At 34.4% G+C, this 13,422-nt stretch overlaps 2 protein-coding genes across 3 annotated transcripts; one reads left to right on the forward strand and one right to left on the reverse strand.

The window, feature by feature from the left end:
• Positions 1 to 622: 622 nt before the first annotated feature.
• LOC148613251 (uncharacterized) lies at positions 623 to 5,432 on the reverse strand. 2 transcript variants are annotated; one of them, XM_088586537.1, is made up of 4 exons: positions 5,383 to 5,432; positions 4,864 to 4,936; positions 2,267 to 2,444; positions 623 to 705 (listed from the first exon to the last, which is right to left on the reverse strand). In XM_088586537.1, exons 2-4 carry the CDS (start codon positions 4,910 to 4,912, stop codon positions 681 to 683), a joined length of 252 nt encoding a protein of 83 aa, XP_088442663.1. In that variant the 5' UTR covers positions 4,913 to 4,936; positions 5,383 to 5,432; the 3' UTR covers positions 623 to 680. The 2 variants fall into 2 exon arrangements, with proteins under 2 accessions (XP_088442663.1, XP_088442662.1); XM_088586536.1 differs by having other exon boundaries at positions 5,348 to 5,392.
• A 94-nt stretch (positions 5,433 to 5,526) lies between these two features.
• LOC148613252 (uncharacterized) lies at positions 5,527 to 7,890 on the forward strand. Its single transcript, XM_088586532.1, has 4 exons — positions 5,527 to 5,680; positions 6,135 to 6,199; positions 7,010 to 7,199; positions 7,780 to 7,890. Exons 2-4 carry the CDS (start codon positions 6,151 to 6,153, stop codon positions 7,808 to 7,810), a joined length of 270 nt encoding a protein of 89 aa, XP_088442658.1. The 5' UTR covers positions 5,527 to 5,680; positions 6,135 to 6,150; the 3' UTR covers positions 7,811 to 7,890.
• The last annotated feature ends 5,532 nt before the right edge of the window (positions 7,891 to 13,422 follow it).

The raw sequence follows: 13,422 nt of genomic DNA on the forward strand, positions 1-13,422 counted from the left end.
CTCAAACACCGTTGAGTTTAGCAAATATCTGGCGTGGATAAATTTGTTCAGCATCATGAAACGGATTCAAAACCATTCATTGACTGATATAGGAGTTACGGCCCCTGAAACAGTTTCTGTGTGTGTGTGTTGTGATTTTTAATCCGTGAATAGATACGGCTGCCTATACGAAAACTGGAACTTTGGGGTCGGAAGAAAGTGTTTGAAAATAATTTAAAAAATGTTGCCTTTAGCAAAATTCTTGTTCAGGTCATAAAAATGCTATCAAAAGCATTTCTGAATTTGATTTTTGATTCAGTTAATTTTTACTTAGTTCGTCTCATTCCTCATATTTTTCAAATAAGCAAATGGTTAACCAGGTGAGCGATTCGGGCTCCCTTGAGCCTCTAGTTTATGTATGCCTAATTATCATATTGGTTTCTTCCGGTTTCAAAATCTTAGTTGGTAATCAACTCCATTCAAAGTCTTTGGCCACAAACATTTCAAGAATTGTTTGAATTAATTTTTACGTCGTTGAAAAACGAGGTATTACAGTATTATAATTGTGATTCTGAATAACAGGCATACTTTCGGGTTTGGAGTGGGTGGTTGGGCGGTAATAGAAAAACGCAAAACACAAAAGTATCATATTATCATTTAATTTTGAATTTGTTCAAAACACATCTGTTCTTCCTTACAGTCTAGTTGTTTTCAATGCTTGGAATTCTGGAACAAAATAAAAAAAGGTAACCTTAAATACTTCCGGGTTACAGGTTTCAGAAGACCTAACACAACGATTCAAGTGTCAATGTCAGTAGGTCAAGTTAATAGAGTCGGACCCTTCTGTGTTAACTGCGGAGCATTCGATGAAGATATTTTATATGTACTTCCACCAGATGGGGCTTGGACTAGAACAATTTTTCCCCGCGGAAGTGTGCAATGAGCATACTCATCGACATCCCCAAATTAATAGGAAAGAGTTTATACCTATGCATGATTAATACATGAAACTAAAAAACAATGAGCCATGCATGTTCCTGAAAAAAGTGTGTATATACTGTATAAATGAAGAAATGTCTTATATTGCTGTCATGGATATTTTGCAAATTCGAAAGTATATTTGCTTCTTTCATATGAGCACAAGCTGCAAAACTATACATGTAATTCATTCCCTGAATATCAGAATCTAGTCAAAGTGCTTAAATTCAAAGTACACTATACATATTGAAAGACATTGATAAAGACATATGTCATTAGTATACCAATCTCAATGTAGACGTTTTTTTTTTCGTGTGCACCGCGAAGACATGATCGTACTTGTTTACCATGAGAATTTATCTACAGCTAGGAAAGTAGTTTTGTAGTATATTAATATACATGTATCTATATGCATTTTCAGTGACATGAAGTCCACAACTATATATTTCAGTGGCGGCTCCAAGCATAAGGACCCCCCCCATTTTGTTCTGGAAAATTTTGTTAATTGTGTGCAAAATTTTGTACACAAAAATGCAAACAATAGCCTGGACCTTCAGAAATCTCTGGATTTTCCCTTGTGTACACCTGATTCCATTTTAAAACCTGACACTCATATAAAAAATTCGGAGATTCCGATAAACTGACGGGTAAAGGGTTTGGGACTTATTCGAGATCATTGGTAATCAGACAGCAATCTCAATATTGAATTGGTATAGAATTCGAGAAACGTTTCTTTAATTCAAGTCGAATACCTACAGTATGTAGACTTTGAGTTATAAAAACAGGGTCAAATTAAGGACTGAACGATACTAGTGACAATAATTTGATATTTTTATTAGAGGATCTTGAGAGAGTATTCTGGGTATTGGGATCCTTTGTGGGAATTCTTTTATTGACTTTTTGTAAACTATAGGCGAAATATACCATGAAACCCGGCCCCTCTTGTGTAAAGTTCTGGATCGAAATTTCTTGATTCGCACCTAATTTATTTGGTCCTAATACAAAAATCTTTCAGTGAAGTCAAAACATACCTGTAAAAACAATGAAAATTCTAAATGTGAGATCTAGTGCTCCCTCCCCTTAGATATCAACTAGCTGCCCTTTAACCTTATAGGCTAGTAGAATATACAATTCGTAGACGTATACGAAGTGTCAGTGGCGGACGCAGTGCACGGGTACCGGTGGATCAATAATCTTGAGTGTCAATCCAACTTTTGTACCGGACCGCTCCTTTTCATATACATGTATTTCCGGAACCGCCACTAGATGTTAAACTTTCTGAAATGGATTGGTTTTTACTGATACTCACTCTCGCATTTCTTCAACGGATGGTCTAGAAACCCGTCCTATGTTGAAATAGGAGTCTGCGGCACACTTGAAGCAGCAACAGTAATAGGAAGGGAAACGGTGGACACACAAGTAGTAGCCACATCCTTTAATAGTACAGTAGGCTTTACACCGATCACAGGCGGTCTGAGCATCGCTCACTACAATGAAAGGAAACTAAGGTTTTTCAGTACGTATACAGTAAGAGTCACACCACACGGGCACAGGCGGTCAGGGCTTCGCTCACTACAATGAAAGGCAATTGAGGTTTTCAGTACAGTAAGAGTCACACCACACGGGCACAGGAGGTCAGGGCATTGCTCACTTCAATGAAAGGCAACTAAGGTTTTCGGTACAGTAAGAGTCACACCGCGCGGTCACAGGCGGTCTGGGCATCGCTCACTACAATGAAAGGCAACTAAGGTTTTTCAGTACAGTAAGAGTCACACCGCGCTGTCACATGCGGTCTGGGTATCGCTCACTACAATGAAAGGCAACTAAGGTTTTTCAGTACAGTAAGAGTCACACCGCACGGTCACATGCGGTCTGGGCATCGCTCACTACAATGAAAGGAAACTAAGGTTTTTCAGTACGTATACAGTAAGAGTCACACCACACGGGCACAGGCGGTCAGGGCATCGCTCACTTCAATGAAAGGCAACTAAGGTTTTCGGTACAGTAAGAGTCACACCGCGCGGTCACAGGCGGTCTGGGCATCGCTCACTACAATGAAAGGCAACTAAGGTTTTTCAGTACAGTAAGAGTCACACCGCACGGTCACATGCGGTCTGGGCATCGCTCACTACAATGAAAGGAAACTAAGGTTTTTCAGTACGTATACAGTAAGAGTCACACCGCGGTCACAGGCGGTCAGGGAATCACTTAGTGTACCGTAAGATTAACACCGCATGGCAGGAAGTAGGACGACATTAAATAGAGTTAATTAAGATTATGTTTAAACTTCGAGCTTTACTTATGACATTTATAAAAAAAATCAGGATGTGGAGTCCCATTTTTGATTAAGTTACAAGTACAACCAAACTTCAGCATCAATTGGTTCGTCATACAATATTAGGTGTGATTTTAGCAAATAATAATAATAAAGTACACATTTTCGCGAAGTAGCTACTTCCTCTCATCATATTTAGCAAACTTTAACTACTATAATAATTATACTGTCTCGTGATGAACTTACAGATCCTTCAATATCTGCTCTGGGACGATTACAAGATTTCTCCACTCAAATGGAGAAATCTTTTAATCCTCGTGAGCATTGGAGAACTTTTATCTCCCATGAATTCAATCAAACTATCTTTTGTCCCATTCTACAACGACAACTAAAACTGCGTATGACTTTTTAAGCACTGTGCGGTGATTAAATTTCTGCAAGAGTTTTCCCGCCATTTTTACACTTCCGATTTTTCTATAGATTTCATTAAAGAAACATACTCTCCTCCAATCCTCTGGAGGATAACAATATTTCTCTTTAGATTTAACAATCTCGAGTAGAGAAATTTTTAAGAAGCTGTCTTTGTAAGAATCATGCAAAATCTGAAAAAAAGTTATACACCCCAAAAAAGGCTACATATTTTTATTTTTGTAATTAAGTTGTTTTATGGGTCTATACTATGGAATGTGTAATTATTCATTCAAATCTGCCTGCTCTAAGGAGATAATCCACATTAAAAATCCAGTAGATTCTATTGTATTTGAGTGACATTTACAGAGTTATCTCCCTTAATTTTGAAATCTACAGTGTATTCTATATAATTTTTATCTCCTAAGAGCACGGGTTATATGAAAAACCGCATGTTAATTTCTGTTTACAATGATCTTTCAAACAAAATATCAAAAATAAAAATATGTAGGCTTTTTACCCATGAATCACATTTTGCATGATCCTTAGCTGGAGTCCTAGTTAAATCTCTTTGAGACTGAAGGAGAATCTATATAGCTGTATTCTTGTACATTGAAGAAAAATAATAGATATAGTTATAGACAAAGGGAAAGCATGACCAATTTGACCAAACAATGAAACAAGGGAACCTGACGGACAGAACAGCCAAGTAAGAAAAAAATATATGCTTCTTTTGACGCGAGTGATTTAAATTTGAAAATAAAAAGATGGTTTTATCACTAGTGGCCATTAATGTCGTTATCTAACCCATCACTTTAGCTCGGAGTAAAACAATGCGACATAAATGGCCACCCCGTGGTAAAACAATGATAAAATGGAGTTTCCGTGATTTATTTCGATTCTAATAGGACTAGTTTATTGAATAGACCAGACTATGTGTTGTACGAAATGTTAGTTATGCGTTTATCACTTTTATACCATGGATGTGCTCTAAAGAGCTTTGAAACATGTCATATCGGAATAGGTTAGGTTTAATCAGATATATTCAGTCTTTCTCGTTACACAAAAGCGTAAGTGCACGAGTGATTCCAATGGCGAGTAGGTTGTGTCATATAACAATCAAAATTTGATGAGGTAAACCGTCCGCATAAGACTCGAAAGGGTAGCCAACTATGTTAAAACTCTCTTACTCAGAATTAGATTTAAAAAATTGCGAAACTAACCTGCGAAAAAAGCAACCAAAACAGCGAGTAAGAGGACTGAAGTCTTCATCTTGATTATTCGAATTCTCCAAAACTGCAAAAACAATAAAAAAAATTTCACACAAAACATAGGAAAAATTGCAACATTTGTTATTACGCACGAAATTATGTATTTTCCCCATACACTTTTCATATCTGAAGCCCTATTGAAAACATATAAACACCATATGATTTTAATTTATTTTTTTCCATGAACAAATTCACTAGTCAGAAACATGTTTTTTTTTCATGTTTTCATGGTGGTTCTAAGCATATGAAAAACAAATGATAAACATAATTATGCTTTTTCAGGTGTTTCAAAACATATGAAAAAGCATATGTTACCTTTTTTTTCCCATGTACAGCATACATCGTTTGACTGATGAACTAGACTTTCGAGGTTGACGATATAAAAGTATACAAAATAAATGCAAAAAAAAAACAAACAAAAAAAAACAAAACATACCAAACGTTTGAAAGTTGATGTTAAGTTACACTCACCTTGAATATTCAGGATACATTTGCAACGACGAAATTATGTTATATACACAGAGCTTAGGAAACCGGATACCCGTACAGAAGTTTACAGGGTCAGTTGTCGTATTTCGAACTTATTTTTTCCTCTCTTTTTGGATCACCAGGGTTCATAAACTTTCTATTTTACTACGCATCACTTATTCGTATTACGATTTCAATGCCAACTTGTGGTCATGTAGTTTATTTCCTGGTATCCTGACATCCAGTATAAATGTTGCTGAATTCATAACTTAGATGTTCGGTGGCTTCCGTCGATAACAAGGTATGCATGTTTTGTTTCGCTTTTGTGTCATTTTAAAGATTAAGTATATATTATTTCAAGACAACTGGTTGTTTTACACATAAATTACATTTTTCAAATGTCCCCGTTGTTCAATTATGCTGCGATTCTGCTTTTGCTTTTTTTAACTTGAGTTAACAATTGAAAAGTAAGTGGATACAACAGAAACAAAAAAAACCTTCCAAATAGTGGAAAAAAAAACAACGAAAAAGTCGAATTAAGGCGGTATATTGAATTTAAATGCACGATGAGCGATTGTCGGAGGCTGCTTTAATTTGCAACTGAAACGGTACATATACCGGTTCACTAAAATGACTACACTTGTATTTTTTTCTTTTTCACTTTACTCTCATTTTACCAACTACTATAAAAAGCAACTTCCCGAAGAAAGAAAGTATCATACGAATTAAATGGCGGAAAAACTCTCTACTTTCAGAAATCTACAAACCACAATGAAAGCTGTTTTTTCTCTTGTCGTCGTCGTCGTCGTTATTCTTGGAGGTAAGTTCTTGAAATAAAACATTTGTTCTGTGGCAACATCCCTTCAGCACCTCCGTATGGAGTCTTCATATCACAACTTGTACGTTATGCCAGAGCTTGACGAAGCTTCGCAGACTTTTTGTATCTCTAACAAATAGGCTTCTGGAACAGGGTTATGTTGCTACAAGATTGAAGCTATCACTACAGAAGTTTTATGGTCGTCATCATGAACTTGTGGATTGTTATGGTGTATCTATCTGCACCATGAAAACTGATTTATTCAACGGGTCATAGTTTTCCTCTCCTCGTTTGTCTACCCCGGACTTGACTTTTTTTGAGCAACTCGGCGAGTGTTTCTAGAAAAGCATAGGACGCTTACCTTACCGGTGCACCTGATCCATGCTCTCAGTTTTTAGTGGAGTCCAAGTTGCTCATTTGCTTTTGTTACTTTGTATGTATGATTTTAGTTACTTTATGTTCTTTGTTGTGTATGTCTCTTTTCCATGTCTGGTCTTTGTCCCTGGATTACATTCTTTTGATTACCGCTATAATCTTGGTTCCCTTGATTACTCTTTCAACGAATCTCATTCATTAAAACCTATTTGACATGCACAATTTCTTCATACAAAGTCTTTTGTGTGTTTGTTTTAGCGGATATTCACTATTCGGTCTGTTATCAAATGAGAATTCTCCCCGTATCTCTATTATACTCAAATTGCAAATTTCATGAAATTATATATCTTTAGATAATTCCTTTTACCATGCATTTTTTATTATTTTCTGAGTTTGATTTTAGCTAATTAATTATATAATTCTTGTACACTTTTTCAGTGGCTGAGGTCAATGCTAGCTGTGCAACCTCGTGCTCCACTAGATGTTATAACAAAGGCTGCAAATACTATGCAGCTGCCATTAGAAGTGGAACCTGCTATTGCTGTTGTTTCAAGTGCGGATCTGACAGCTTCTTCAACATCGGTCATGTCAATGAGATGACCCCAAGGGAGGATTTCAATGAAGATACGTAAGTTCTATTAAAAATGTATTCGTTCCGTTATAAAGTTATCTTTTAAAACTAAAGAGTAACACTGCATTTGCTTTAAACGTTTTGCAATTTTAATCCACGTAAATAAAATGGTTGAATACATTCAAACATTTATTTTTAAAAGCTGCCTTACCTCAGATGTGGGCATTGTCAGAATTACTCTTTACTACAAACTACTGCATTTGAATAATGTCACAAAGTCATACCGTTTTTTTTTCCGTCACTTCACAAGAATAATGCAGTACGTCCAATCGTTCTATTCATAGAATGCGAAATAGTAGTCTTTCGTCCTATTTGAGTGTTTTAACGAGAAAGGATATAATGAATATATCAAAGAGATAACCCCACCGGTATGGAAAAATGTCATCTCAAGACCACTCATGGGGCTTAATTAACAACAAAGAAACCTTCACACCACTGGACAGGCTGCAGCTTGACCAAAAACATTATACACATGTTCAGCGAAATAGTTGTCAACCAAAAAATCTGATTGACATAAAGAAATGATATCATTCAATTTAAACAGAAAAATATCAACTTATTTCTATTTTATTTTCAGGTTGATGGAAATCCAAAATCACAAAAACTAAGAAATAAGACCGAGAGTGAGATGAACCCTTAAAAGATATTTCATTTTTTTAAAATAAAAACATTGAAAACAAAACGAAAAGCTAACATCATTATAGCTGAATAACATTTTTTTCTCCAGGAAAGATAGATGAAGATAAATGATCATATCTATGGTACATAAAAGTTCAAGAACTATGTATTGGTGCTTGTAATCAGGCTGGGTTAGAAAAAAAAAATCGAATGTCATTGACGACATTAATTCATTGTTTATTCCATTAGAATTTTAAAAGACTGAATGAAGTCCAACCTTGCCATAATACTTTTAGAATAAGCTTCAACTATAATCAAATTCACTGTAAATAGGAAATAAAATACATGCAGGGGTTAAGTCATTTTACCAAAAGCCAAATGTGTTTAAAAAATCTATTGAAAAATGTCCACATTTCAAAATTAGATAGAAACAGAAAAAAAAAACAATCATTGTTACCATTGGTCCTGGGAATCATTAAAGTTAAAAATCCGGTAATAAAAATTTTTCTTTTCTGGTTCTTATAAAGACTGTATTTTAGTACAATATATCTTAACTGTGTGGATTTTCGATTTTGCGGTGTACCTGAGAGTGTGATTTTCCGATTTTGTTGTTTACCTTTGTGATTCTTCGATCTACTGTTTACCTGTGTTGATCTTGGATTCAATTAAAACAGTGCATAGTTAAGCTTGAAACAAAATAAGTATTTAAAATGGGAAGATGGGAAATAGGGGACACTGTAAACGGGTCAAATTTCGCGATAATTACTACTAATATTTGCTGATTCTGCTATGTAAACATATTCCTTGGGTATCGGTCCTTGCAAATTTAAACATGATGATGATCAGTTTTGCGGGTACTGTTTTTCCGCGCTTTTTTTGTCGACCACGAAAGTAGTGTTAATTAGTACACTACGAAAATTCCAAAATGGACAGTATGTCTAATCTCTAAAAGAGGGATTAAACCGGTAAAATATCACGGAAAAAATTATAAAAAGAAAAATTTTCTTTTGAAAAATCATTAAACAGAACCTATATAACCAAAAAAGGTAAAGCATCAGAAACTGGTAAGAGAGCGTGTCACGTGATAAAAACAGGATGCAACATATGAAAACGCAAAGGAAAACACGAAAGCAAAAAAAAACCTGTTGCTTACTTTTGAAACAAGTCTTGATGACAGAAAAAGGACATTATAACACTACCAAGTACATAGAAAAATAAATATGCATACAGATTTATATAAAGTTTCATATTACAAAAATAAGAAAATTCATCGCTAAAACACAATAGATATCTCCAGCTGGAATGGAATTACGACTCTAAGCAACACAACTTTGATGGCTATTCGATGAAACACTGGAAAATTTGATTGTAGTTGTATCTGTGGATCAATCTCCTGCATAATGGTATTTTTGGGGTATTCCAAATGCAGCACCCTGTTTAACAGAGCATATCAGCTAAAGATGCATAGTAAATCAGGCTGCTGAGAAGATTGATTGATTTAATGAGTAGTTCTTAACTTAGCGCCATCGACAACAGAGCTAATTTGCTAGCGTATTATCTACACTCACTTAAGCATATCATGACAACACCACCCCAATATCAAAACAATCAAGATATACATGTAAGTGCCTCTTACGCTCTCAAAATAACAATGTCTATGTTATTGTATGAATAAGGGATTAGTTTATATCACATCAATTATTGGACAAAAAGCTACAGTTAGGAAAATAGTCACACCGTTACCATCAAATTCTTTAATCATGCTACTAAATAATTTTATAAGAACCAGACTAGTGTTTCGTAATCGAGATTGCATATTCACAACTCAAATACAAAAGTACAAACAAAAAAACGAAAAGGTTTATTTATACATGACAATGTACCTCTTTCCGAAGTGAAATATACTTTTTTTAAAAATACGATCGAAGCAGATAGTTTGGCTGAAATAGATAGTTCATTTAGTAAGAGATACATTTGATGAAAATCTTCTGTCAAAAATTTGAAAAATGAAGAAAACTTTTGGAAAAGACGAGTCCACATACCTTTCATTTTTGGTGACCTTTTTTTTGCACTTTAAGTCCATAACTTTTTTCTTTGTGGTAATACTTTTTCACTGTGTGGTTATATTTTATTGTAATGTGGATATTCACTTTGTAATTCAAAAAGTATCACCGTAAAGTTAAAAGTATGATCAGTTATAATAACAAAGCTACGTACAGCGATCCATATATTGTAATAGGCATTTCCTCGACTTGGTCATGACTTTAAAAAGACAAAATTAAAATCTGATATGAGGTTGCAAGTAACAGGTACCAACTCACCAAACTATAACATACCATTCACCGAAGGAATTGCAATTCTAATAGTGGAAAGTTAAGACTTTACCATCGCTCTGTATTTAAGTTTCACTCCATTTGAAAACATGTCGTATCCCCTTTTATTAAGTTTTTACAGCTATAATGTAAGATTTAAACAAAAAAATACCGTTAAAATCACCCTTAAGCATGTTTATTCTTACCTACAAGATAAATTTGTAAATAACCCACTGGAAAAAGGAAAACAAAAACAAAAATAAAAATAAAAACCGGTAAGAAAATAAAACACTTTGAAGAAATGCCGAACATTAAATTTACGAACATCTTTAATACATCCAAATATTTATATATATTACATGTGGTGTAGCAGTCTTCTTTGTTCATTGGTTATCATAATCATGTAATGCGAAGAATGTTCCACGTGCATGAAGGCTTGTTTCTATTTTTAAGTAGCAGTCTTTCTAAAAATCATATAGGAGGTGATTCATGCATAGTCAAAAACCCACCAAATTCTGTTTTATAGGCGGTGTCTGAACTTCATACGGACTTGTACTTAAATATATTGACGCTATGTTTCTATTTATATGTGTATTGATGCTACACTTCTAAATTTAGATCCGGATACTAACCGTTCCGTGCCGTAGTTACTCTCGGTCAATCATGGCGGAAGCGCCGAAGACAAAGCAGACAAAAAGAAAACACATTATCGACATATGTAATATATAGGTTAAGGACTTTCACTCAGTCAATACTTCATATATGGACCTGTTCGATTATATTGACCGAGTCCATAATTGATAAATATTAAGCATCTAAACTAAAATTAGTGAACATAGTTAGTCTTAAATGTACCCAACAATTTGTTTAACAATGACAGCACACAAATAATCATTTGTAAAACGCAAAAAAATTAATTGTTTCAGTTTATAGCTAATATCTGCAATCAAATTATTTACATATATGACGAACTTCAATATTAATGTTGCGTAGATGTTCATAGTCATACGTTTAAGTTATGATATAGTTATTTATACTTTGTTTGCTGTAAACTTTTGCACATAAAGTATTTTTAAGTTAATATGATACCAGATCTGTTTTTGTAGATGGCTCATCTGTAAATCCAAATGCATTCAAAGAATTTCATGTTGCTCTATTGTTTCCGTTGAACTTTAAAAGCGGTCACGTGAATTATTTGTTTCCCATGATTTTGTTCTAAGTTATAACAGTGAGCATCATATTTGATCAGATTATGGCAATAAGATCATATTTCTATTTTATATATAATTTTTTAATTTATTTTTCTTTTATATCACTCAAAATATGCACATTTTTGTATATATTACTTGAGTGAATAAAGTAATGAAAGGAACTTGGATTCTAACCTAAATTAAAAGAACGTAATCCAGACACAAAGACAAACCAGGAATACAGACACAGAACAAACAACATAAAATAACCAATATAATACGTACAAAGAAACAAAAGCAGATGAGCTACTCGGACTCCACTAAAAACTGGGAGCATGGAAAAGGTGCAGTAAACGTAGCGTTTTATGCGCGATATGAAAATGAATACATGCATAGATATTAAATCGGACAGATCTCTTTGTTTGCGCATTCTGCATTCAGGTTCCCCCGTTGAACGATACGTAAAAAAAGAATATACATGTTATGAGTTGAAGTCAACATTTTCTTCGTTTTTGAAAAATATTAAAACATTTATTTTAAAATGCAAGTCTTTGTTAATACACAATATTATACTTTAAAGATCTGCTGGTCCATATAGTATTATATGAACCGGTAGGAAATTAATTGGACCTACTTGCTTTCAAATTAGCTACGCTTCAGTCCATATATTTTTAGGGCAACCAACCGGTTCATATTTTGTTGTATGACTGTCAGATCATGAACTCAAAATTACTAAATATACGCTGATAGAATTCGCCCGCATGTCCAGTCTTTATGCCGAATTGTCTTACGCCATTTTCCCCATAGCTCGCAAATTTGGAGCATTTTCAAAGAAAAAAGATTGTTTTGTATAATTTAAATTGATCTTGAATTGAAGACTGATGTAAGCTTGCTGTTTTTGCATTGCACTGTATGAGTTAAAGTTTGTTTTTGATAAGACATTTAGATATTTTGGATTGCCATTTTAAATGTAACTCGCCATCATGAACTCGTGGATCGTTACGGTGTATCCATCTGCACCATGGAAACTGATTTATTCAACGGGTCATAGTTTTCCTCTCCTCGTTTGTCTACCCTGGACTTGACTTTTTATGAGCAACTCGGCGGGTGTTTCCAGAAAAGCAGAGGACGCTTACTCTACCGGTGCACCTGGTCCATGCTCCCAGTTTTTAGTGGAGTCCGAGTTGCTCATGTGCTTTTGTTACTTTGTATGTATGATTTTAGTTACTTTATGTTCTTTGTTGTATATGTCTGTTTTCCATGTCTGGTCTTTGTCCCTGGATTACATTCTTTTGATTACCGCTATAATCTTGGTTCCCTTGATTACTCACGAATTCATGATGACGACATAAAACTTCTGTAGTGATGTAGTAAAGAAAACTCGACCGAACTAATGATAGTTTACCGGTCTACATAAGCTATATTTTATGAAACGACAGTCCTTTCTGTAAATAGAGCTGTATGTTTGAGAAAATTCATCTCCCACTAAAATCAACCGAATTAAACCAAATCAAGAACAACAACTCTTGCAAAGTAAGGTATCACTAACCACTTCCAGTCTAATGGCCACCCCCCCCTTTTGTAGTACAAAAACACACTGAACCTAGAAATATGCATTGTAAGTGCTTTATTCGTGTGTATTCTGATCAAAAGTAGTCAAAATAAAGCTGAGAATGTGTACTTAAAAATTGTAATTTACTACAAAAGTGTATGAATATTTTTTGCATGTATGAGTAATTTGTCTCCATGCTGTCATTTAGCAGAACAGGTGAAAACGTTGATTTTCAGTATTTTTTATTCAAGTAAATTTTTACGAAGAATTTCTATGGTCATTGTACCATTAGAATAATGATTTTGAAAGTCTTATTTTCCAAGCTTTGCAATGGCATGCAACTTTAAGGAGTCATTTGTCCTGGGAATCCACAGTGAAACATTTAAAGTTACTTGTTTAACATGTAAAGTAATGGAAACGTTTGAAGTGGTTAGTGGGACCTAAGCAACATTTTCGTACACGATCAAAATATCTGAAATGCTTCGTAGTAAATGTATCATTTAAAAGTCCATGGCTCTAATTCAATAAAGTTTTTGTCCCATTGGCTT

The sequence above is a fragment of the Perna viridis genome, chromosome 6 (assembly GCF_037379345.1).
Source record: "Perna viridis isolate PV_CMFRI_1.1 ecotype Kerala chromosome 6, ASM3737934v1, whole genome shotgun sequence".
Classification (NCBI taxonomy): Eukaryota; Metazoa; Mollusca; class Bivalvia; order Mytilida; family Mytilidae; genus Perna; species Perna viridis.